Here is a 24,344-nt window from a genome sequence, read left to right on the forward strand (position 1 = left end):
ATGGCAGCTCCCACTGCATTAACAGTAAATTACATTAGAATACAGACTTTAACATCATATTTTCAGCATTGTCGGCGATCAAAACGATGGATTAACCTGAAAACAGTCAACCGGAGAAGCCCTTTTTGTCAGTCACTGAAAAGGTTAGGACTGTATTTCCCCCCTGGTTCAGATAAACAAAGGTTGCATGCGTTTATGAACAAAGCACGCGTGTTTTCTTACCGAGCAGCACATACATTTTTTTTTGTAATTATTTTTTTTAGCCTGTATCAATATAAACAGGACACACAGGGCATATAGTCATTGTTTCAGAAGGTCATTCATTCGGCAAATACATTTCTTACGTTTGAATATTCCGCCACCATGTGGGTGTCATAGACACTGTCTAACAGTTACTGATACTCAAGCAGGTTTTTAAATACGTTGTAGATCATGCATTATAACGGTTTTAATTAAATGGATACCTCTTCCATATGTCTTGCGCGGTGTATTGTTACACATGTTATGTTTGTCACATAGGTATGTTGCCACTGTGGTCTCAGGGACAGAACTTGCCCGGAATATCCATAAAGAAATCCAGAGTGATATAGCAAAACTAGTGGCCCAAGGCAACAGGAGACCCCATCTGAGTGTTATCCTGGTGGGAAATGATCACGCCAGCCACACTTATGTGAGAAACAAAACCCGGACGGCTTCACTGCTTGGTAAGCAAAACACAAAGTCAGCGTAAACTTCAGTATTGTAAAGCAGTGGTTCTCAACCAGGGACAAGTGGGCCTGTCAAATTTCAAGGAGGGGGAGGCCCCAATAAGTCTTAAGGGATATTTCACCTCTGGAAAGATGAATGTGTATTTAAATTGGGTCATTTGATGTTTTTTTCCAGACAAACAATTCATAAATCTCTGGTCTCAGGGGGACATGAGGGAGGGAAGCATGGTCATTCGAAAATGCTACCGGGTTTCTACTTATACAAAGCTTAATGCTAACGGTGAAGTACCCCTTTAATGTAACCATGAAACTTTTTTAACTTAATATTGCAATATTTATCACAAATGATTTATCCGTGCTCAATTATTTTTCCCTAGCATTCATGTGCCCTCATAATTAAAATAACCTCCCCTCCCTCTTGCAGCCACATCTTAGAAATGACTGAAAAATATTGAGTCAAAAAGTTTGAGAACCACTGATATAAAGAATTTGAGTGGCTTTCAAAAGTAGACAACTTTATCTGCATAAATATGCTTATGTTAATTTTGGATGTTTGAAAATAGAATGTTACATGAAGTCACTGTGATTTTACAATAGGCTATGAAGCATATTTTCACTAATGTCTTTTTCAAATGTATGGAGGAAAATGAATGCTAAAGTTGTTTGAAACAAAAAAGCTTGTTGAGTTGCACTTATTGATAAAAATAGGCATTGCATTTTTATGGGCAGAAATTCAACAGGGTCATATATTAAATTTATATTCAATTCAAAATATTTCACACACATTTTCATTAGCCTATAAAAATTTCAATCATCCATATTCACCTTTCAGATTTCATTTGCATTCATTTTTCATTTCCATTTTATTTGCCATTTACAAATTCACTTCCAGAAATTCAGTGGTTTAAATTCGACAGAAAATTCAGCATTCCACATCTGGGAACAGCAGGAATAGCAGTAGAGTACAGATGCATGATCTCCATCTGCTGTTAGTCGACCTCACCAGCAGGTGGCGCACGTGTTAACGAAGACAGAAGCAACAGTTAGAGAGAGTCATTCATTCACAAAAAAGGATTTACAGAAATTACTCAAATGGTAAGTATATGTGATGATCACAGTTTATGATTAGACAGTTTATTTTATTAAATATCAAGATTCTAAAAGTTGTGCATCATGCCTGACACATGAACACTTTACAATTGGTTTTATTACTGTAAATCATTCTCTCGAATGTATACGTATGTAACTTTAGAGACAGTCCATCCAGAGACTGTCTGATAATAATCATCACATACTCACTGCTTGCTCCATTTCTCTAAATCCGTTTTCATGAATTGATGGCCCTGTCCCAAATGGCACACTTCATATATGCACTTTCGGTCTTACAATGGATGCCGCGTACGCAGTGTTTAGTATCATTTAGTCGCATTTAGTCATTTTAGGTCTCAAAAGGGTGCTCAGCGGCCCCTTTGCAGTCGAGAGCCCGCACTGGTGTGAGCTCCGCAGCAGACTTTTTCCTGACCGTCAAAGCGGCATTATGTCACGAAAGTGCGGAAGACCGAGAGTCTTTAAGTTGCATTCATATTGTGCATTCAAATGCAAGCACGGTTATTATTAGTGCAATTCAACAAGCTTTTTTGTTTCAAATACATTTGGCATTCATTTTCTTCCATACTAATGGTACTTGTTTAAAAGGCATGTCAAGCAGTACAATCTCCAGACCATCATCAGTCTCTCAGGATGAGATGTTGGAATTGATTGACAAATTCAACAGAGAAAAAAGCATCAGTGGGTTGCTGGTTCAACTCCCTCTTCCAGGTATTATGTGAAACTGCTAATGGTAAATAATTGTCCAGTAATTATAAACAAATACATCCTAATGGTGATAGTGCTACAGTTATTGTCATGGACTAGGACTCTTATTTTGATATAGCCTATTGTTGTGATTTGTTTAGTTCCTATTTCTCTGCTCTGTTTTGGTTACTGATTATCTCCTCGTTTGTTTCTATGTCACGTAGATCATCACCTGTCAGTCTTTTAGTTCGTCTTGTATTTAAACTCCCTGTTTTTTAGTCCCTTGTCGGTTATTATCTTATATAAAGTGGTGAGTTTTTAAAGTCTATTTCAGGGTGTATGCGGGGTCTTAAAAAGTATTAAAAGTTGATGAATCAATTTAGAGAAAATTAAGGCCCTTATTTAAAAGTCTTAACATTTTGTATCATCTTTTCATTATGTATATTTGTCCAAAGAGGTTGTATGCTAAAGTTTGCCTGAATTTAATCATTGCGTCGTCGAATAGTGGGATTCTGTGTAGTTTACTTATGGAATACCGCTAGATATGATGTCATCTGTTACCGCGTTATAGAGCATATGTCCCTTCACGCCCGGTTGTTAAACAGCATCGTCGACTAATGGGGCAATGCAATATAACAACAAGCTTACGTTACATCTTAAGGTTTTATTTTAGTTGAAAACATTAAAAAACATGTGCAGACGACGACATTATGTCATCAAATACAATCAACACGCTCCAAAGCGCCACCCAGTGGATTTAATTATAACTGCGAGTTAGTGCTTGGGATTTATCATGGATTCACAGCATTTACAAGGCCAGCAAACTAAGCAACGTAGTAAAATTCGAATAATATTTAATTTTTTCGATTAATAATTACAGATCGAATATTCGTGCACACCCCTAATGACACTCTGCTCAGGTGCATCAAATCAAGCACTCCGTAATCACATGTAAACCAGTCAGGTGTTTGTCATGAGATGTGTTCCACAAAAGAGCTATGGTTTGCAGACAGTTACAGTATAAGAGTTGATGTTACAAATATGTCTTTTGAATATGCCTTCTGAGCTCGTTGTCCCTTTAGCTTGGAGAGGTTTATTTTCCCTCTTCAACAAGTTTTGTCAATTGTTGTGTTTATTGGTCTAATTCTGGTTTCTAGTTTCTCTTTCTAATAAACCTTGTATTGGGTTAGTCACTCAATTAATTATCTTGTGCTTCGTTCCCACCCTTCTGAATTATGTTGCATTGATAAGGAGTTATCACAAACTAAGACTGTTTAGTTGTGTGCTATCTTACAATCAATATATAAATGTAAGGTGTCGCCGATGTAACGGTTAAAACTTGAAGTGGCGACGATGAGGTCTTAAAATGTATGGAAGGGGTCTTAAAAAAAGTTCTTAAAAGGTATTCAATTTAATTCCATGATTCCTGTATATAACCTGTATTTAGAGAATTTAGCGTGTTGCTTTTCCAAAAATATTAGTTATTTCCTTTGGTATAATAAAAACAGCATGCTGAATTTATCTGGTTCAGATTCGCAATTGTGATACATTTCTTGAATGTATCTCTGTCAGAGCATATCAACGAGAGAGCCATATGCAATGCTGTTGCCCCAGAAAAAGATGTCGATGGATTCCACATAGTAAACATTGGGAAACTCTGCTTGGACCAGAGGTGCATGGTGCCAGCCACAGCAGCGGCAGTGTGGGAAATCATCAGAAGAACAGGTCAGCTTTCAAAGAATTGAGATTCGAATTTTCTTGAAGATGTAAATAGTCACTTTCTCAGCCCTCTCATATTGCATCCCTAGCAGAGATGTTATTGGGCTGTATATGATTACATTAGTTAGCAGCAGGTGTATAAACAGTACCTGATGTCCGTTTATATTACTTACACGTTTGAAAATATTGTTTTGCAATTTTATCTGTATTTGTAAGGTTTTACATGACATGGGCATTTGTGAAAAGTAAGTTAATAATGTTTACTCAAATACTAACTATGTCTCTTTTTTTTTTGTTCAGGCATTGAAACCGTTGGAAGAAATGTGCTTGTTGTTGGACGCTCCAAGAATGTAGGAATGCCTATTGCAATGCTTCTGCATTCGGATAGAAACCATGAACGGCCGGGAGGTGAGATTAGTGTCATTTCCATATTTTTATTTTGTAATTGCCTGCAGATAAACAGGCATTTTTTATTGTTGTTTTCCTATGAGTATAAATACATGTGCTGTGGACACACACTCTTGAATTGTACTTAAGTAGCAGCCTACAATTCATATTACATTATACTTAAAGTCACCATGAAATCAATATATACATTTTTTTAAATGGAATATTGCAATAGTTATTATAAATGATTTATCTGTGCACATTATTATTATTATTTTTTAATTCATGTGTCCTCATTATCTTTAATCAAAATAACTTCCCCTCCCTCTTGCAACAACATCTCTTCTCTTCTCTGATGATGTGTTTACTGGTATGAGGTTGGGACAACCTGTCACTCACATGAGATCACAGCAATAGCAAACCGCAATACTCCAAGGATCCATCCAATTCCTGATGGCCAAAATCAAATCCTGCCCTACAGTTTTTCTTGTTCAAGAAGCCATTTCACTTGGATATATGGCACAATAGGCAAGAAAGACTATGTGTGCGTCTTGTTAGTTAGGGGGTAACAGTTTAGGACCCAAGGACCAGATGTTTGAAAGAAGACCCTGAGTCAGAATTATAATAAATTGAAGAAAAGTTTTACTTAAGATAGTTTGCATTTTCGTCAGCAGAAGTCAGCTTCAAGACTCACACAAGAGTTCGTAGGCAGCCCCGCTTACAGTTACAAAGATCACAGCAGTTATACCATTTCCAAGTTCTAAGCTACATCATTGCTTCAAGTTGCAGTTTCTGATTGCCTAAGAAAAAGATAAACATAGTAATTTTCCACACATATACAGATAAACTGAAGCATATCTCCATAGATTATGCAGCTGACACTCAGACCCTGAAGTCAGGCACGTCATGACCTTCCAGGTTGCAGATTTGGGTTGCTGGGTGCCAGCATGTCCCGAACAACAACTCAGTCAATCTCCAACAATGTCAGTGGTTCCTTAACCTGCAACCAAGAAGACTAACACACACACTGACACACAGCTTTTCCAAGGTTGGATTTGGCCAGGCTCTAACTATAAACAGGAGAGTCTTCTCAAAACATCAAGATAATGCGTTCTTTCTCTCAAGGAGGACTACACTTTAGTCTAACTGGAAAGTAAGGTTTTAACAAAGAAATGGTCCCTTAAACTATTGGCTTCAATGACCCCTATATGTCCTTATAAGACCTTTCTCAAACACATTTACGAGTCCCTATTTCATTTCTGGAAGCCAGGATAAATAAGCAAGCACTGTTACTGCATTCAGATATCAAATACAGACATTAGAGAATACATGTAAAGAACATTTCAGTGATCACACTGGTAACTTCTATAACAAAGTAAAATCTCCAGAGAAGTCATTCAACTCATGTGATATTTAGAAGTAAAAATATTGATTAATACCTTGATTATAATCACTCATATACATTGAAGCAGCAGTGGATTCCAATCCACCCCCTTCAGTCTCAATCAACCTAGTTCAGTAGTAAGGGCACTGATCTGAGAGTCAGTTACTTTAAGGACTGAATCGTTCACTTCCTAAAAAGTCTCACAATGCACCGTGAAAACCAGGGAGCATTGATGCTCACTATGTTCCCTTAACACAAGTTCTGAAGCATAAAACACGTGAGCCAACTCACCACACATAATGACAAGCAATAGATGTTTTTTTTTAAATACAAACCAGCATAAACATACATCGATAGACAGGTCATAAACATAATCTAGCTAACATTTATAATTTATTTACGGCTGAAATGTTGCACGTATATGTAACAAGTGAAGTATTTATCAGTGCTTTAAATAACATAAAAACATAATGTTAGAAAGATATCAGTTCATAGATATGTTCATAATGCCAGTACTAGTGATAATGTACAATAAGGACGTTTTCACGTCGCTGGAAATAGAGTCATCGGTGTCCCAATATGTAGAGAGCCAGGGTCCATACTGCCCTTACCAGTGCCCCAATTCATTAACCACCTAGGGAAGCTAGTGAGCTGATTGAAATGCACCCTGCACCAACTTTCATTTCATGCCGGCTTTAATGATAACCTGATAAAACAAACATTTTTCTTGTTACAAGATTCATGAACTTTTAAGTTAAATAAATTACACCAATTATTTCCCAAATATAAGGCTGCAAGAGAAAGCCCTAGATGCCCCAGTTGCAATGAGATTTTTTTTTTTTTTTCAAAGCTAGATTTTATGTCTAGACTGTAGCATTGTTATTTATCAACCATGTTTTGTTTGAAAGTACAAGTAGTTACTGCAAAAACACTGATCATTTTCCGAAAAGCGAAGTGGTCTGTTTTTATTTGGCTGTTTTGTCATCGGGACGATTTCAAAAGGCACATTTTCAGAATTTCGATCAATAAACCAATAACCCAGTCACCTTGCTTGTTGAAGGGGAGTCCTTGCAAATGACAAATTCACAGAATGAACCCTGGATTAAGCTGCTGGTGATGCAAGCAGTCACATCATTACTATCAAAAATAAATGTTGACATTTTACCAGTAACCTGTAATAACCTTCTCATGCATTAATGGAAAACTAACTGGCTTTCGTGCTTAACCATCTAGTTATATAATATATTATATAAACTAGATTTACGCTAAGGTTTCATTTGTTAACTTAAGTATTTATTAACAATTGTGTCTGTTAATAGTTAATGAACCATGAACTTACATGAACAAACACAGAATAATTGTATTTGTATTAACTAACATAAACAAAGGTTAATAAATGCTGTAAAAAATATATTTCTAGTTAGTTCTGTAAACCCTATGCTCAAAACAATTAATTGGTTTGAGTAGGGGTAAACTTAAATTAAACAAATTACTTCAAGCAAATGAACTTTTATGATTATTTAGAACTTTCTTTTTATTTTGAGTTCACAAAACTGACACATTTTAAGTAATCTGAATTGTTTCATTGTTTTGAGTTTTATGAACTTGTCTTTTTTTAATGCAGACTGGGCTGGGATTTCTATTTCCCAGCATGCTTTGCCATGACACACGAAGGGAGTGTAAATGCTGAAATTAAGTGTTATATAATGTTTTATATATTTTAGTTGTGTTTATGTTTAGCTATGCTAATTTAGAAGAGTTTCTGTTATGGTGAGTATTCCTTGGTTTCAGAACAAGTATTTGTTAAATGTTATATATTGCCGTACTTATTCAGCAATTGCTCTGCTATGCTAATGCTATCAAAGCTTATATTACCAATTACCAAGTTAGCATTTACTTAATTAGCTAGTTAAAGCTAGCTAAGTTTCCACTACTAATAGTAATAGTTCTAAGGTGAGATTACATGATAATTTTAAGTTAAATGTATGAATTAAATTACTAAAATATTTCAAGTTAAGAGTAATTAAAATGTATGAGTACAAAATAATAATCTGCCAGTTCTGCTTACTTAAAGTGTACAACTTTTGATGTAACTGATTACCTACATTTTTGAGTTTTGCCAACTTATTCGGGTTTACAGTGCATGTTAACTAATGCATTAACTAATGTTAACAAATGATACATTTATTGTAAAGTGTTACCAAATATATAATTTGGGTTTTAAAACCCTTATACTTCATGTGAAAAATAGAATAGAAATAAAGACATGTTCTTTATTTTAAAATGTCTATTATTTTGCAATGCATTGTACTAAACAATGATTAAAAAAGTGTACATATTTATGCTTAAATAGTTTTGAGTAGGTTTAAAAAAAAAAAGTTTTTATTTTTATTTTTTTTTATTGGATCATTACTAGCATTGGTATATCTCCAATAACATGGTCAGTTCAGGTTTAAACTCAAGTGGAGTTTAAAGTTGTCACATTTTTAAAATAATGCTTCTTGGAATAAAGGAAAATGAGAGACCGGATGCTTTTTTTTCTTCTGGAACTGTAGCATTGCTAGAAGGGAATCATTTATTTAGATATCAAAGATTAAGGTTATGTTTGTGCAAGATGATTTCAACAGGTGAAATGCAAGGTATGCTTCAATTGAGTTGTGAAATCAATCATTTTGATAGTAGGTTTGTGCTCTAACATGTAAGAAATTCTTTACACAATGAGAGAAGCAGCCCGTTTTGCATTTTGCTTCCTTCTTATGTGTGACTCACAGCCCACAAGTAAAAAAGTGAAATTGGGATTACCTGAAGAACTTTTTTTTTTTGAGCAGATATGTCTAATGATGAGGTCCTGTGACAGTGATGATCACGGCATTATAATTAAGATTGTAGTTATACAGTAATACAGTATAAGCTTACTTGCACACAGTAGTAGTCAATTCCACAGAAGGAAACCTGTAATTAGCCAAATTTCAAAGCTTTTTGGTTTATGTGGAAATATACAGTTACACATTCTGGGAATGTCTGCTTAGGAATTTCGTAATCTTGCTGGTGGACAGGAACCACCCACCATTTAAATTTTTTTAAGCGAATATGTGTCATGAACCAAAAAAATTTAAGTGGTATGAATTTCCTGGTGCCTGCACGTAATTAAATGCTAATGAAATGTTTAAAACATTGATTTTAGATATAGGTGGAATGATGTGCATGGCAGTCAGATTTTAGATCAAAACTACAGTATTTAACTAGTGAAAGTAGTATTTACTTGTGAAATCTGTTTTTTAATTACGGGTTTACTTAGATAAAGTGATTAGTATTGTACTAGTCACGCCATGATCAACTCCATTTAAAATAAAACAGCTTTTATTAGGAAGATTTTTTAGATATTAAAGTGCTCCTTTTTTCAAATATTAGGCCTACCTTTCATGCTTTGTGTAATATAGCTGTTTGTGAATGTGAAAGGTCTGCCAAGTTTTAAAGATCAAAGTGCATGAACACTAAAGTTATTGTCTCCTTAACTGCCGAAATGAGTCATCAGCAATTCCAGTCTCGCTTCCTGTTACATACCTATGTAACAATGGAACAGATTTGCATAGTGGCAGCCTATGGTCTTCATTGGCTATAGGACTGGGCCATCTGACCAATCAGAGCAGTGTAGGCCCGTGGAAAGGAGGGGTTTAAAGAGACTGAATCTTCGAACAAACTGTTTTCAGACACTTTGAGAATTAAGATGATGTACAAGGTATATTATGAGAAAAGTAGTGTTTTTGTTGTTTTTTTATACCTTTGATGCATATAAATCTATTGTAGGAGACATTTTTAAAACAAAATTAGGACCCTTTAAAATAGGATATTATGGGCACTTTAATGTGGAAAAAAAATAGACTCCACTTTTAATTATTTGCTAAATACATATACACGAATGATGTACAGGAAACAAAGCCTACATTCACAATTATGATGTTATAGTATGTGATGTTCACATTAAGGCCTACTACAGTGCATTCAATGATGAAATAATTCCGATGTGTATATATCTCCCAGGTGATGCCACAGTTATCATGGCTCACAGATGCACTCCTCTACCACGACTGAAGGAACTTGCCAGTCTGGCTGACATTGTGATTGCGGCTGCAGGTCAGGTTTTTTTGTAATATTTTTGCACGGCCATCTAGAATACTTGATTCTTATTGGTCAATAGCTGCATTCTGCGGTCAGATATTTTTGTGTAATTACTACTAAACTTTTTAATGTGTTAGTTTATTATTACGTCCATGTATTTATTTATTTGGTAAGTAGTCATGTAATAAGTGGGATAATGTACATTAAGCTGGTCATTATCTCAAAATAAACGCCTTCAGGATAAGATAAGAACTGTACTTTGTTGTCGTTCATTTTGTAATAATGACTAGCTGACTATATTATCCCTTGCTTAGATTTTGGTTATGTAACATATTAAGACAGATGTCTTATTTTTACAGGAATACAAAACTAAATGGTCGGAATGAGTTTGAACATGATCTGTATTTTATATAAAATTTAGACTATGTATAAATATTCATATTTTAATAAGATAAAGAAAATATTGTGTACTTTAGAGAATTTGTCTTTTTGAACAGCCTATTTAAATTTGTAACAACAGGTGTTCCTCACTTAATAACGGCAGATATGGTAAAAGAAGGAGCTGCGGTTATTGATGTCGGCATCAACCGCATGCAGGACCCTGTCACTGGTAAACTTCGTCTTGTTGGAGATGTGGATTTTGAAGGTATATGACACATGACTGCTTTAGAATTTGGTTCCGTTTTTTTCTTAGAATTATTTAAATACTATTATAGCATTAATATTTTTGTCATTTTAATTTAATATTTCTATTTATCTTTAATTGATTCTTATTTTAGTTTAAGTCATTTTAGTATTTCAACTTGTTTTATTTCAGTTACAGTGGATTTAAACTCGATAAATCACATCAGAACTTTAAAGGGGTCATGAATTGCGTAATCAAATTTGCCTTGATTGTTTGACATATAAGAGGTAATTTCACAATAAAAAATATTATGTAGCCTAAGTTTCAGAACTCAAAACTTCCTCATTAGTCCAAAAACAGCTTTTATTGAAACCAAGCTCAGAAAACGGCTCGTTTCAGATTGTCACAATATTACGTCATAGTGCGATGAAAGACTGCCTCTGCAGAAGAAGATCAACGCCTACTTCTACATTATTGCCTCTTTAGCCCCGCCCACTGATTCATGCGCACCATGTAGTAGTAAATACGAGACCGATGCAAACACAGGATTACTCCAGCAACAAAACCATAGAGATGCCGCTGAGGATCACAAGACGTTTTGAAGTGGCCAAGTTGTGGAAAAACAGTCTTTGCATTGCCATCCTTGTGATCCTAACATTAAGAAAGCATAGACGAACTATATTTTTAATGAAGTTCCTGTCAGATTGCATCAATAAGACACTATTCGTTTGTTCACTTAATTTTACTGCGGATTCGGATTTGTTATTGTTTTGATCGAAGCCGTTCGCTGTAATCCCGAATAAAAGCTTCAGTGAGCGACATCTTCTGTTTTGTCATCAGTAAGACATCACATACACGAGACTGGAAATGGCGATGTATACGTTTTTCACTTTATTGAAAAGGTTGAACTATGAATAGCCTATAAGAATGACAGTGTGAAAAATATTGGTACATTCATTCATAATTCCGTTTATACAAAACACTAAGTTATCATTTGTCAACTATAACTGTAGTAACTCTAAGTAGGCTATACTTAAACTTTTTTTGCCACAACTTATAAAGCACATGTCATGTGCATAATATGTACTACAAATAAATGTTTCTATGTAACGAGATATTTTTTCAACATTGTAAGTTTTCAGAACAATTCCACATGTGTAATGGCGGGGACGTTGAAAATTCGGAGTGTTTGAAAGACGGTCAAAAACAGGATAGAAAATAGCTATTTTTAAATAGCTATATTTACTATTACTAAATTATGATGTAAAAAAATATGATAACATCATAAGTGGACCTCAGAGAACATTATTAAAACAAAAAACAAAAAAAAACAAAACACCTAACAGTTCATGACCCCTTTAATGTAAAAATGACAATCTATGCAATGCCACTGAAAACCAAAGTGGCACATTTCAGATCACTTAAACGTACACTATGTAATTTTTTTCTCCGCTAGGGGTCGCTAACCTCTTACAATAACAAAGGCGTAGTTTGATGACGCAACATTTGCTAAGAATTATGGATCTTGTCGCCTACGTCAAGCTGACCGATCTAATAATGTTTATGGATGAGTAAATACATCGATGTTTTTATCACGACTATGATATGAAGCAGGTCGGGATTGCTAAGAGACAGCTATCAGCTCCGCGGATATAAAAGGAATATGGACATTTCATTCTACCGAACTACACGCAGAATTACTACTCACAGGTCAGTTTATTAGACAAATTAAACTTGTGAGGTAACGCAGCGCTGTTTCACTTGGTCTAACATTACACTATCCCACTAAACTGCATTTGAATGTGTTAGTTTGTCTGAATGAGACTAGCAGTAAGCTAGATCAACATTAGAATAACATACAGATCATATAAATCAAAAATTAAAAAAGAACTCCAAGGCACTCTCAATTGAAAAAGTTAAAAAGCCTTTATTATTATGGCTTGGTCAAATTAACCAATTAACCTGGTTAATTTGACCAAGCCATAATAATGAAGGCTTTTTAACCCATCCAAATAGCACCTCTATCTTAACCAAACTTTGGAGTCCAGGAAGCGCTCCTCTACCCCTCCTTTGTTCATTGAAACATACAGATCATATTCTAACATTTTATCATTGTTGAACTATATAACATTGATTAGTTTTATGTTAATGTGCTCACCTGTTTAATAAAGTACATGTAGGAGCGGTCGAAGTCTCGGACGTGGAGCTCTCGTTTATATACTGTCTATGGGAGCTCTCGGCATCTCGAAAACACCGCGCTGATATTGATTCTTGTTTTAGTTCTCCTTTTTTATTCAAAGTCTGCTTGCCATGGTCCATAATGTTTGAACGAAACAACAACAGCGTGCAAATAGACATTGCGAACTAATGTTGTCCACGTCTGTCGCCTTGGTTACTATCAGAGGGCTCTGGTTGCTATGGCAGTACGAGCGGAAACCAGGGATAACACGGATATGACGCCATTGACGGCGACAAAACGGAAATAAAGAAACGTGACGTGTCTTCGAATTAAATTACAAATTTCTCCTGGTTTGAAAGTTGTTGGAAACATTTGGGATAATGTAAGTACACAACTAAAAAAAATATATAACATAGATATAGTGATTTTTAAAGCAAAAAAGTTACATATTGTACCTTTAAAATCACCTAACTGCCTAAGCGAGCACACCCTTTTATTATTGTGTATGTGGCTTCATGTGAAATAGTACATACCTGTCTTTACCTGAAGTGAAGGAAATGGGTGATTTGAACCATTCAAATTTTGTGAACCGTGAGTCAGCTGATTTATTGAAAAGATTTGATTTAAAAGGATTTGTCCATAAATTGGACTTATGGTGGATGTCAAGGTTTGCTGTCAATAACAATTTATAATTCAGACTTTTCCTCACACAAAGCTTTCTTCAAAAGGAAGTGAGAAAGTCAAATGGGCTTGGAAATGGAATGTCAGAATTTATTCCTTTAAAATGAAGAAGAATTCGCTATGAACGTCATTTGATGTATCTAATATCATTTCTCAATCCCTCTAGGCTCTGTTTCGAGTTCATTGTGTGTTCGTTGGCTACAGTATCCGCTTAGCAACACGATTTATAGTTTATTCTCTCTTAGAAGTATAAAAGAAATACTTGGCTCAGGCAGAGTTGTCAGTGTTATTTAAGACATGGTTTGTTTTTTGTCTCTCTAATCAGCTGTGAAGGAGAAGGCTGGATTCATCACTCCTGTGCCTGGAGGAGTCGGCCCAATGACCATAGCCATGGTGATGAAAAACACAGTCACAGCTGCCAAAAATGCCCCAACATACTGAGCACACACACAACCGGTCATTATAGCTGGACAAGATGCAAGCACTTCACCGTCTTGATACTTTAATTGGCACTATTGGTCCATATCTTGATTATAAACACAAGCCCTTGCAAGCTTCCTCTACAACTTCCTTCCCTGCCCATCCACAAGCTGTAACAGGCTCTTCTAGCTGGCTCGGCAGCCATGCATGTCTGTGACAGGAACTACACCCTAATTCTTTTATTACAGAGAGATGCCTCCTCGCCGTTGCCCTCGCTACAGTGTTATTATTTTCCCGAGAAAAATGGGTTTTATCATGCTAGTGTAATATTACCTCCCTGAAAATGCATCAGTGGAGACGGAAGTCTTTTAGAGTTTCGGTAGCACTTGATCGGCTGCTCGACAGGTGGCCTCACGGCAGGGTAATGGATGGTTCTCAGATATCCCACAGATGAATCTGTCCACACTGAGGGAGACGTATTAAAGGATATTAACACGTTTTCTCAGGAAATTATTTTAACAATGTCATTTGAATTCAGAACAACAAAATGGCAAAAAATAACATAAGGATGCTGCTGTATTTAATATGCATTTATTCATCTACCTATTTAAGGTATTATTTATACATATAGTTTATTATGCAGAAATGGGTGTTTTTGTATATATAGCTCGTATTTATAATTTTTATCGCCATCAAATATTTAATATTATTTTATTTCTTTATTTATGGCATGTTCTTGTCATCAAACAGTTTCTTTATTATTATTTTTTTGCATTTTGGATCCTTTACATCCAGACTGCCAATAAAACAAAACATTGAATTAAATATATCGATGCTTCCCTATAACATTTTATAAGGTGGACATATTTTGCCCTATAAAAAGGCTGTGAAACATAAAAAATGCATTTAAAGTAATGTCAAAGTAGTTTGTGCCAACTTTTCAACTATACATGTCAACTAACTCTCATTAGAGTATTAGTAGACTGTTAGGTTTGAGTTAGTAGAATAAGATGACAAGTAGTTGCAAAGTTACTTAATTAGAATCTCTAAAGTGGACCATTAAAACAAAGTGTTACTGAAACTGTTCTTGTAGCTTGGAAATTTTAGGGATAGTTCACCCCAAAATGACATTTATGTCATCATTTCCTCACACTTAGGTTGTTTCAAACCTGTATGACTCGTATCTGTATCTGTAGAACCTGTATCTGTAGAACATAAAGGCAGATCAGACAGATCTTAGATTAAGCCAGGAATAGGCCTTAGTTCAGTAAGGGGATTTAAGTAGCTTTTTTAAACGTGCCTTAGGAAAAAAAACTACTGATGTGCATCCTGAGACAAAACAATGGCACTGATATATTTCAAGATATGCCAGTGCAAGTTGCTTTCAGTTAAAACAGGTCAAACGTGCATTTTAGTCTGAGACTATAGAGACTGTTCTCTGTGAAACTGGCTAAACAAAAGATATTTTGAGAAGATATTGTTTTTTTTTTTTGTCCACAAAATGGAAGCCAATAACAAAAAATGGTTTGGTTACCAACATCCTTCAAAATATCTTTTGTGTTCTGCAGAAGAAAGAAGGTTTTTATTGACATATGGGTGAATAAATGATGACGTAATTTTCACTTTTGGGTGAACTCGCCCTTTAAAGTGTAATCTGAAAGATGAACAATAGGGTGAAAAGCTTTTTGGTGTAAAAACATTGCGATGGATAATGTACCAAACATATCAAATCCTCATCTGATTATAGTTTTTATTTTATTAGAAGTTAGAGAAATCTCTATGCAAATAATTTCGAATCATGCGTATGTGATACTTAACATCCAATTTGCTGTGATATGGTTATGGAAGAAACTCTTGATTATTATCTAAAATCATTAAAATATTTGTTTAATCATTGCTAAATTGTGTCCTCCCACATACATGCTGTGTGTCCAACAGCTAAATATGATGTCTAATTACCAGTAACAGTCAAACATAATATAGACTGCAGTGTTTAGAAAGATACAAATGAATTAATAACTAATTATAATTAATAATAATAATAATAAAGAGTAACACTCAGAAAAAGAAGAAAAACGTGTAAAAATGGGATGCTGCTTTTGGAATACCCCTGGCTATTCATTCATCTGGTTCAGGAGGGTAATGCAACATGACAGTCTGTAAAACAGATTTAACACTTAAACTAATACTTTTTATCTGTTATTAGACTTTTCTTTAATATCTCTTGTGCCAGTAAGTAGCCAAGAGTCTGTTTTTGCAGCTGCTGGCAAATACTTTGGTCACTGAAAGAAAAAAACATGTCTGTGCACGCTGTTTGCCTGTGGACAAGGAAGTGATGCAGAGCAATACAGGTTATGCCTAAAAGAGTCTGCATTCTCTGCACTTCCTGTAACCTGTTAAACTGATTGGCTACCATTAGTGACGAACAAAAGGATAAGGATGATATAAATTGTGAGGAAAGTCCTTTCATCCGGAGAGCAGCAGAAGCTTGACGAAAGCCGAACAGACCCAGAATCTCAAATCGAATCAGTACTTGGGCCACAGCATGACACAAGTGGATAAAAGGGGTTTGCACTATCAGGGTGAGTCTGAATATACTTTTTAGGATCTTACAACAAATGTATTGTTTTCTATTAAAGACAATAAATGTGACATTTATAGTTACTTCAATGTATTGTTAAAACTCCATCAGTACTTGGATTGATGGTGTTAGTCCTCTTCTCTGGACTTGGAGACACTAAGGAGATTTCAGATGATGTGCTCCAATACAACACAACACATGGTGGTAAGTACCCCTAAAAAGATTATAATATCAATGTGGTAACTCTTTAAGGTTCATTTGTTAACATTAGTTAATATATTAACTAACATGAACTAACAATGAGCAATACATTTGTTACAGTGTTTATTAATCTTTGTTAATAAAAATACAGTTGTTCATAGTTTGCTCATGTAATATTAACTAAGATTAATAAATGCTTAAGAAGTATTGCTCATTCTTAGTTCATGTTAACTAAGGTAGTTAACTAATGTTAACTTATATTGTAAAGTGTTACCATTAATGTTTTTGAAAGAAGTCCAAGTAAAAACTGTAATATTGTGAATTATTGTTAAAAGACCTTTTATATATTCTTTCCTAGTCGTTCTTAATATTTCAGGTGCGAAATTGTTCAAAAGACTGTTGTTTAATCTCATATCAGACCTTTAGTGTATGAAATATGCAAACGTCATTTAAATATGCATTGGGCTAAGAATGCAGGTTCTTTGGCATGTGGACACAAGTCTAAATACCTATCAGTTAAACTCACAGTCCTTTCACGTGTATCCAGTAAAACTGTCTGGGTGTGTGTGTGTCTATCAGTAGGTAGTGAAGAGCAACCACGGGTTTTGGCTGTTCAAACGCCCTGCAGTCCAGAACATGAGGGATTCTGTTTCAATGGTGTGTGTTCCTACTCCACCGAACTGGAAACCCCAATCTGTCGGTGAGACCAGCCACCAAAATCAGCTCATCTATAATCATAAATTAAAGACCACATCAATTTGAACCTGATGAACCCTTGACTTTCTGGTTCATGTTTGTTTAATTAGCAAACTAGCAAGTTGCAAAGCTTGGGTTGTGGCTGTGATGTAAATGCAGCCTTTAAAAAATGGGATGTTCCTTTGGAAATGTCCCACCCAAATTTTCTTTTTATACTAAGAATCAACTTACTCTATTAAATTTTTTTTTCCGAAGATGTAAATAAAGCAGATTATTGGTGTATGTTTGCAAGAAAATACTATTTCAGTGTTACTTGCTATTTCCTTTTAACTGTTTGTGAAATTTACCTGCAAATTTAGAGTAAAAATAGCTTTTTGGGGGGGGGGGGGGGGGGGGGGGGGGGGGGTGTTTAAGGACAATTATTCTAGTCAACAAGCCCTTTTTATACTGTTAAAAATGATTCCTACATCCTGAGACCTTCCTGACAAACATGATTTCCACTGTTTTTAGGTGCAACCACCTGTACAGTGGTGTGCGCTGTGAACATTTACTTTTGGACAGCCACAAGTCGTCAAGTCCTGAAGAACTCATTGGAATTAGCTGTGGTGTAGTTTTATTACTGGGAGCCATCATTGGACTGATGTACTTCTGCTTACGGAAAAGGTAATATCCGGAAAACAGCAGTTAGTCTTTTATCATACAAGTAACAAATGCTTTGTTTATTTGCAATATTATTACGTAACTATAGCGCATTCACGGTATGAATGATGATTAAATATTATTTTCTTGTACCTCACAGGTGTCGGAAGTCATCACCACCCTACAAAAACTATGGCTCTGAGAACTCTGTTTAATTTATTGAGCTAGATATGATTAATGCTCCTAAAGTTAGGACCAAGACCAGAAGAGGATGAAACTCTTCAAGCAAGACAGACCAGACTGACATAGAGGAACAGCTCCCTCTAGAGGACAGAGCGAGAACGGCAAATAAACACTGTGTGACACGTTAAGTTCTCCATGATCCGCAAATTACTTATTAATGTAATAAAGTACTATAGGAATCACAGTCTGAAAATGCAGGTTGTTCAACAAAGTAATTTTATATGAATTACATGCGTCGAGTGCTACTCGATACTTGTAATTATACTATAACAAGAGCACTGTAACATTGTTTATCATTTACTTTCATTTCAAATGGTTCTGTTTATCCATAAGCAAATGTCATACGCTGCCTCAGTAATGAATGTACTGTGTAAGCGCACATAGGTAGGATATTTATTTCACAACTAGCATATGAAACTACTAAATATAATATCTAAACCATAATGTATTTGTATAAGATGTTTATTTATTGAAAGATTTGTATCAAATTTGCTCCTAAAATAAAAAAAATGAATGCAAATGTATTTTGTTTGAAATTACTGTTGTATTAATGTAGAGATGAACTTACTAAACTCAGCTCAAACATTATTCACATTAAACTCTACTGTTGTGTAACACTTTATAATAGCCTAACTGCATGCTATGAATCATTAGTTAAGCAGTATAGATACAGATATAAATGCTTTATTCTTGACTTATAAGCATATCTATAATGTGTTTAATAATTGTATTTTCATACTTTATTAAAGGTATAGTGGAGGATTTTTTTTACTTCCGGGTGGAATACCTATACTATTAGTCCTCCTAATTGTCAATCATTCTGGTAAATCAATCAAACTTTTCAAAAAGTGAAGAGGGCGGGTCTTATCTAAAATTCGGAAAGATCCTCCGCTATACCTTTAATGATCAGTTTATCATTTCTAAATTATTACATTATTTACAAACCTGTTATTTAGGAGTTGCCCGTGGTTCGTAAAATTATTTAGAAAGTGCAAGTAAATGATTAATAAATAAGGCACATTTATAGCCTACATCTTATTTAGACATATAGTAATAGTTACTCAGTGTGTTAATAAATGCTTTTATAACACGTATTCCTACTGTAATTCATCATTAGCAGTTGTCAGTTAACTTTTTTTGAGCTAATCTAAAGTGAGGACTGTTTACGTCTCGTAAAGCTTTTACAGAGGAGATTTAAAGGCTCAGTTATCTTCTAAAGAGAAAAAGAAAACAAACACAACACAGAGTGATACAGAACAGAAATATTTATTTGAAGATGCAAAAAATTAAACGGTACAACTGGTAACTTGATATAAAAAGAAAAATAAACCTCAGTAGTGAATGTACTGCATTTATATATATATATATATATATATTTTTTTTTTTTTTTTTTTTTATTAAAACAAATATAATTCACAGTGTCAAAACTACCTCTAGTACTAGTACTACTAGTACTAAAACTAGTACTAACTTTAAAACATTAGAGAACAGCAGTGCAAAAAATATCTGAGCCTTTAAATCTTCTCTGAAAAAGCTTTACGAGGCGTATAGTCCTCACTTCAGATGAGCTCACAAAAAAAGTCGCTGTGGAGTAACACTTGTATTTAACGTTACAGTCGCAAATACCACTCACGTAGAGCCGTCTCTGCACTCTTCCGACCACGTTTTCTTCATCGACTCCACAATGATTCAAGTCTGAAATGCGTGCTAGTGTCTTCCATAGAGGCTGGTTTATGTGACGTCGTGCCATAAAGCAAGTCGTTTACGTATGTGACGTCGTGCCATAAAGCAAGTCGTGATTCTCGCGAGATTTGTCGGGGCGCCACCTCTCAAACCTGCATTGAGAGGTGGCAATCAACCTCAGATAATCATGATTTTGCGTCATCGGAGGCTTTTTTGGCCAGAGGCGAGAGACTACAGCCAGTAGTAGGAGCTAGTTTGCATGTTTTCAACCCGCCCGTAGGGGGTGGGATCTCAAGATAAAACGGCGTCTTTTCAGTTTCGAGTCTACTAGAAGGCCTACCCTAGTTGTATCATTTCTTCCGATACTGCCCTCTGTAACCGGTAAGCGTGGCTTGAGAGTGGCCTCGTAGGGCAGCGAAGCAAGTGCATTCTGGGAGTTGTTGTCTTTCATCCACATGAGCCAAAAATTAATTTTTTGGCTTTTCCCAGTCTAGAAGGCACCAACTTCTAAAATAATTTCACATTTCTACTACATAAATGACTATTTAAATACACATTCATCTTTCCAGCAGTGAAATATCCCTTTAACTGAAAACTGAAAACTTTTAATGCGCGCTGGCCGTTCATTTGCACGACAACAGTGTTTGATGTCTAACAGCTAAACACATTGCCTCAGAGTTCAGTATTCTACACGCTTATCTTTACATTATGAAAATAAAATTTGAAATGATTACTACTGTATGTATTCGCATTTTAAGTCTGAATAAAAATCTGTTTCAAGCTACATTTGGTTGGAAGGAACTGATTAGTGCAAACATCAATGTCTTATTTTTGCACTGTTTTTAGCATTCGTGTTTTTACTCATAAATGTTCTTGGTCTTATCATGAGTACTTCTGGTAATCGATTGCCGAGTTCACACGCATAGGTTTAGTTACCTATGATCACGCGTGTGAACTCGGCAATCGATTACTTTGGACTTCAACCGAAAACAGGATGTAAACACAGGTATTTGCGCTGGCTAAAATAACATCATTTTTATACATATCTTTCACATCTACTGCAGTCAGATCCACTCGTGTTCACTCAGAAGGAATCACTCACATTTTCTGTGCACTTGTAATGACACATCAAGGATGTTAAGAGGCTAAAAAGCAGGCTTACTACTTGCCCCATTGAAGTCAACAGGGTGCAAATTTTAAAAATAGAATAACTCGGTGTAGGCAACACCGATTTTTGTCGTTGTTCTCTGTATTGACAGCACTCCAAATGTACAAAAAAATGAGCTCAATGTTAAAATTGACCGGAGTTCTCCTTTAAATTATTTGATGAACCAATGACAACTCCTAAATAACAGGTTTGTAAATAATGTAATCATTTAAAAATGATAAATTGATCATTAATAAAGTATGAAAATACAATTATTAAACACATTATACTTATAAATATAACAAGAATAAAGCATTAATAGCTGTATTCATAAACTGCTTATTCATTTCTATTAATGCTTTATAAATAATCAATTAACTGTTTACTAATGCTTAACTAATGATTCATAGCATGCCGTTATTATAAAGTGTTACCAAATTGGGATTAAAGAGAAGTTTCAAGCCGTGAGTTCCTTGAGAAAAAATAAATAAATGAAAAGCATGCCTTATTGTTTTAATATAAAATTCATTATGTAGGATTAATGTTTTTCTCTCTTCTAAAAAGATTTCCCTCAGAATAATCAGGATGCTTGATTTGGCAAGCACCCCTAATAATGACATTTGAAACAAGTGTTATTCATTGATGCATTTAATAGAGAGGAAGGATAAACTAAACAGTGTTCAAACAGAAACCAGAATTGAATTTCCATTTTCATAAAACAGTGTGTACAGATCAAAAATAGATGTTTTAATTTAACTTGGCCAATCTGGTTGACCACTAGAAAACAGTAAAGTACTGAATATTCAAGTTATACAGAATACAGAAATCAAACACTCTCAGTAAGAAGTTGTGCCTCCGGCACACTGAGAAAGAGAAGCATTCGAACAGGAAATTAAGCCGTCTGTCTCTCTGTCCGGCTAAGAGTTCATAAACCTATGGGAGCTGTGTGAGGAGTTTATATTTGCCCCAGCATCTGTAAAACATAAGATCATTACAATAAAAGTTCAGGCAATATGCACCAGAAATCAACATAGAGTGCAGAACATTGACATTCAACTTACTCCTCCCTCTTCTCAGAATGGTGTTGAAAATATCTGTGAGAGTCGTTCTGTTGGAAGAACTGCTGTGGGTATAGACGTCATAGCTCTATGATAGGAAAGATGGCATTGTGTTTTCAATAAACATTTTTGCATGAAAAACTTGAAGGAAACAACTGAGGAAAATGTGTTTACATGTGAGGCACGGGGTCCAGTGAGTCTAGTGAATCTCGCTTTAAGTGTCTGCCGAACCTTTTGGGAAAAATAAAGCGTCTCAGACAACAAATAATTAGAATGTAATGTCAAGAACAGCTCATAAAGCAAGAAACTCAGCTCTTACCCTCTTTTCCATCAGTAATCCAAGGACCAATATTAAGAAGCCCTGAAATTAGTGAACAGGCCTTACGAGTTAGTTGTTGTTTTTATCTAATAAACTGTAATAATGTTTGAATGTGAAATGTATGAATATTTGAAGGAATATTCCAGGTTCAGTACAAGCATTTGTGGCATAATGTTGAATTCTTTAAAGTTGCGTTGAAGCGACATCTGAGTGTAATGAATTATGAAAATAGAAAAATATTTAGGGTGGGGACTCAACCTATCGGTTGTTGATTGGACGGAGGCATGCCAAAGTTGTTTAAATCATTTTAGCATTTGTTTTAGGGTTTTAGGGTTTGCAGCATTGTCATGTTATCATGTCAACAAAGGTGTAAACCATGATATAACTTCACACAAAAGATTTTTTCACACTATCATGTTAAAGGGTTAGTTCACCCAAAAATTTTAATTGTCATCACTTACTCACTCTCAAGTTGTTCCAAACCTGTATGCATTTCTTTCTTCTGTTGAACACAAAAGAATATATTTAAACAAAAATTGGTAACCAGACAGTTACTGGGCCCTATTGACTTCCATAGTATTTTTTTTTAACTACTGTGAAAGTCAATGGCTACCGTCAACTCTTTGATTACCAACATTCTTTAAAATATCTTCTTTTGTGTTCAACAGTAGAAAGAAACACAAACAAGTTTGGAACAACTTGAGGGTGAGTAAGTGATGACCAAATTTTTGGGCAAACTATACCTTTAACACTCATATTGTTTACATCTTGTAGCTATACTATTGAAACTGTGAATATTTGTACCTTTATGGATTGGTCCATTCACTTCCACAGTACATGCCTCACAGTAAGCTTGAAATGTATTTTTGTGGTACTCAACACTAGATAGATAATTGAGCTTCACTACTGAACCAAGAATATCTTAAAATGAATCGATTCTTAAGATTTATATCTAAGTGATCATTTATACCTGCAAGGAGTTGAAGATTGTAAACAAGTAGTGGAGGGCCAAAGCTTTAGGCTGTATCACAATGCCCAATCCGAGACCCCATGTGATGCCGAAGAGGGGCGTCAAAATGGCCACACTTCTGAGAATGACCACCAAGATGTTCTTTTCATCTCTGGTGCTCTCTCCCACTCTTTGTCTGAGCATTTTCACCATGACTATAATCACGACAATAACATTGACAACCACAATGACCAGAGCTGGTATGACAAAAGCCAGAAGGGTCCTGGAAACGTCCCAGTTCAGCCAGCATGTCCCATTCTGTGTGACGTATTTTTGACTTCCGGCGGTGGAGGCAACGGTAATAACTGAGATGAGGAGAGGTGCGCCATAGCCCACGACGAAGGCAATCGCCAGCATTACCGATGTGGAAATCTGAGAGAAAACCGAGATGGTGCGGTAGAGGAGCAGAAGGGCTGAGACCATCATCCAGAAGAAGAGGGCCAGGTAGAAGAAGTGGGTGAAAAACACTGCAGCGCTACACGAGTTAATATAGTCCTCCCCGGGCTTTGCGATAGCAGCCGCGATAATGAAGCATATGTCAGCGATCAGGAGAGAAAGAGCAATATTGACTAAGGATACATGCCGGATATATGACGTAGAGTTTCTGGATATTTCCTTCCAGATGATCATTTCGATGATCAGGCACACAACCAAGCTCGCTATCGAAATAGCAACACCAACGTACGTAATGACAGACAAGGCTACCGAATTGATGTCAGACAAGTTAAGAACTTCAGGAGCAGAAGGGGACAT

General features: G+C 35.4%; 3 protein-coding genes across 5 annotated transcripts; 2 read left to right on the forward strand and 1 right to left on the reverse strand.

Moving 5' to 3' along the window:
• Positions 1-14,837, forward strand: mthfd2l (methylenetetrahydrofolate dehydrogenase (NADP+ dependent) 2 like; the record flags this gene model as incomplete). 2 transcript variants are annotated; one of them, XR_014028959.1, is made up of 9 exons in its annotated part: positions 1-143; positions 520-704; positions 2,403-2,525; positions 4,074-4,226; positions 4,521-4,628; positions 10,033-10,125; positions 10,631-10,756; positions 12,347-12,445; positions 13,921-13,980. XR_014028959.1 is itself a non-coding variant. In XM_081349275.1 (8 exons), the coding sequence occupies 8 exons, from the start codon at positions 1-3 to the stop codon at positions 14,034-14,036; spliced, it is 1,047 nt and encodes a 348-aa protein (XP_081205401.1). In that variant the 3' UTR covers positions 14,037-14,837. The 2 variants fall into 2 exon arrangements, 1 of the variants encoding a protein (XP_081205401.1); XM_081349275.1 differs by lacking the exon at positions 12,347-12,445 and having other exon boundaries at positions 13,921-14,837.
• A 1,614-nt stretch (positions 14,838-16,451) lies between these two features.
• On the forward strand, positions 16,452-18,872 carry epgn (epithelial mitogen homolog (mouse)). 2 transcript variants are annotated; one of them, XM_081349276.1, is made up of 5 exons: positions 16,452-16,597; positions 16,708-16,800; positions 17,377-17,497; positions 18,004-18,156; positions 18,293-18,872. In XM_081349276.1, exons 1-5 carry the CDS (start codon positions 16,561-16,563, stop codon positions 18,345-18,347), a joined length of 459 nt encoding a protein of 152 aa, XP_081205402.1. In that variant the 5' UTR covers positions 16,452-16,560; the 3' UTR covers positions 18,348-18,872. The 2 variants fall into 2 exon arrangements, with proteins under 2 accessions (XP_081205402.1, XP_081205403.1); XM_081349277.1 differs by having other exon boundaries at positions 17,380-17,497; positions 18,293-18,482.
• A 3,250-nt stretch (positions 18,873-22,122) lies between these two features.
• LOC308680479 (adhesion G-protein coupled receptor F1-like) lies at positions 22,123-24,344 on the reverse strand (the record flags this gene model as incomplete). Its single annotated transcript, XM_081348609.1, has 5 exons — positions 22,123-22,178; positions 22,267-22,351; positions 22,438-22,494; positions 22,583-22,624; positions 23,553-24,344. 5 exons carry the CDS (start codon positions 24,342-24,344, stop codon positions 22,123-22,125), a joined length of 1,032 nt encoding a protein of 343 aa, XP_081204735.1.

Source organism: Scardinius erythrophthalmus (genome assembly GCF_964197995.2).
Source record: "Scardinius erythrophthalmus genome assembly, chromosome: 20".
Classification (NCBI taxonomy): Eukaryota; Metazoa; Chordata; class Actinopteri; order Cypriniformes; family Leuciscidae; genus Scardinius; species Scardinius erythrophthalmus.

Bases quoted from the DNA above. Each gene is read 5' to 3' on its own strand.
- epgn (XM_081349276.1), top strand. From the start codon at position 16,561: ATGACACAAGTGGATAAAAGGGGTTTGCACTATCAGG. The intron at 16,801-17,376 runs GTAAGTACCCCT...TGTGTCTATCAG, and splicing joins ATACAACACAACACATGGTG to TAGGTAGTGAAGAGCAACCA. The intron at 18,157-18,292 runs GTAATATCCGGA...TGTACCTCACAG, and splicing joins TACTTCTGCTTACGGAAAAG to GTGTCGGAAGTCATCACCAC.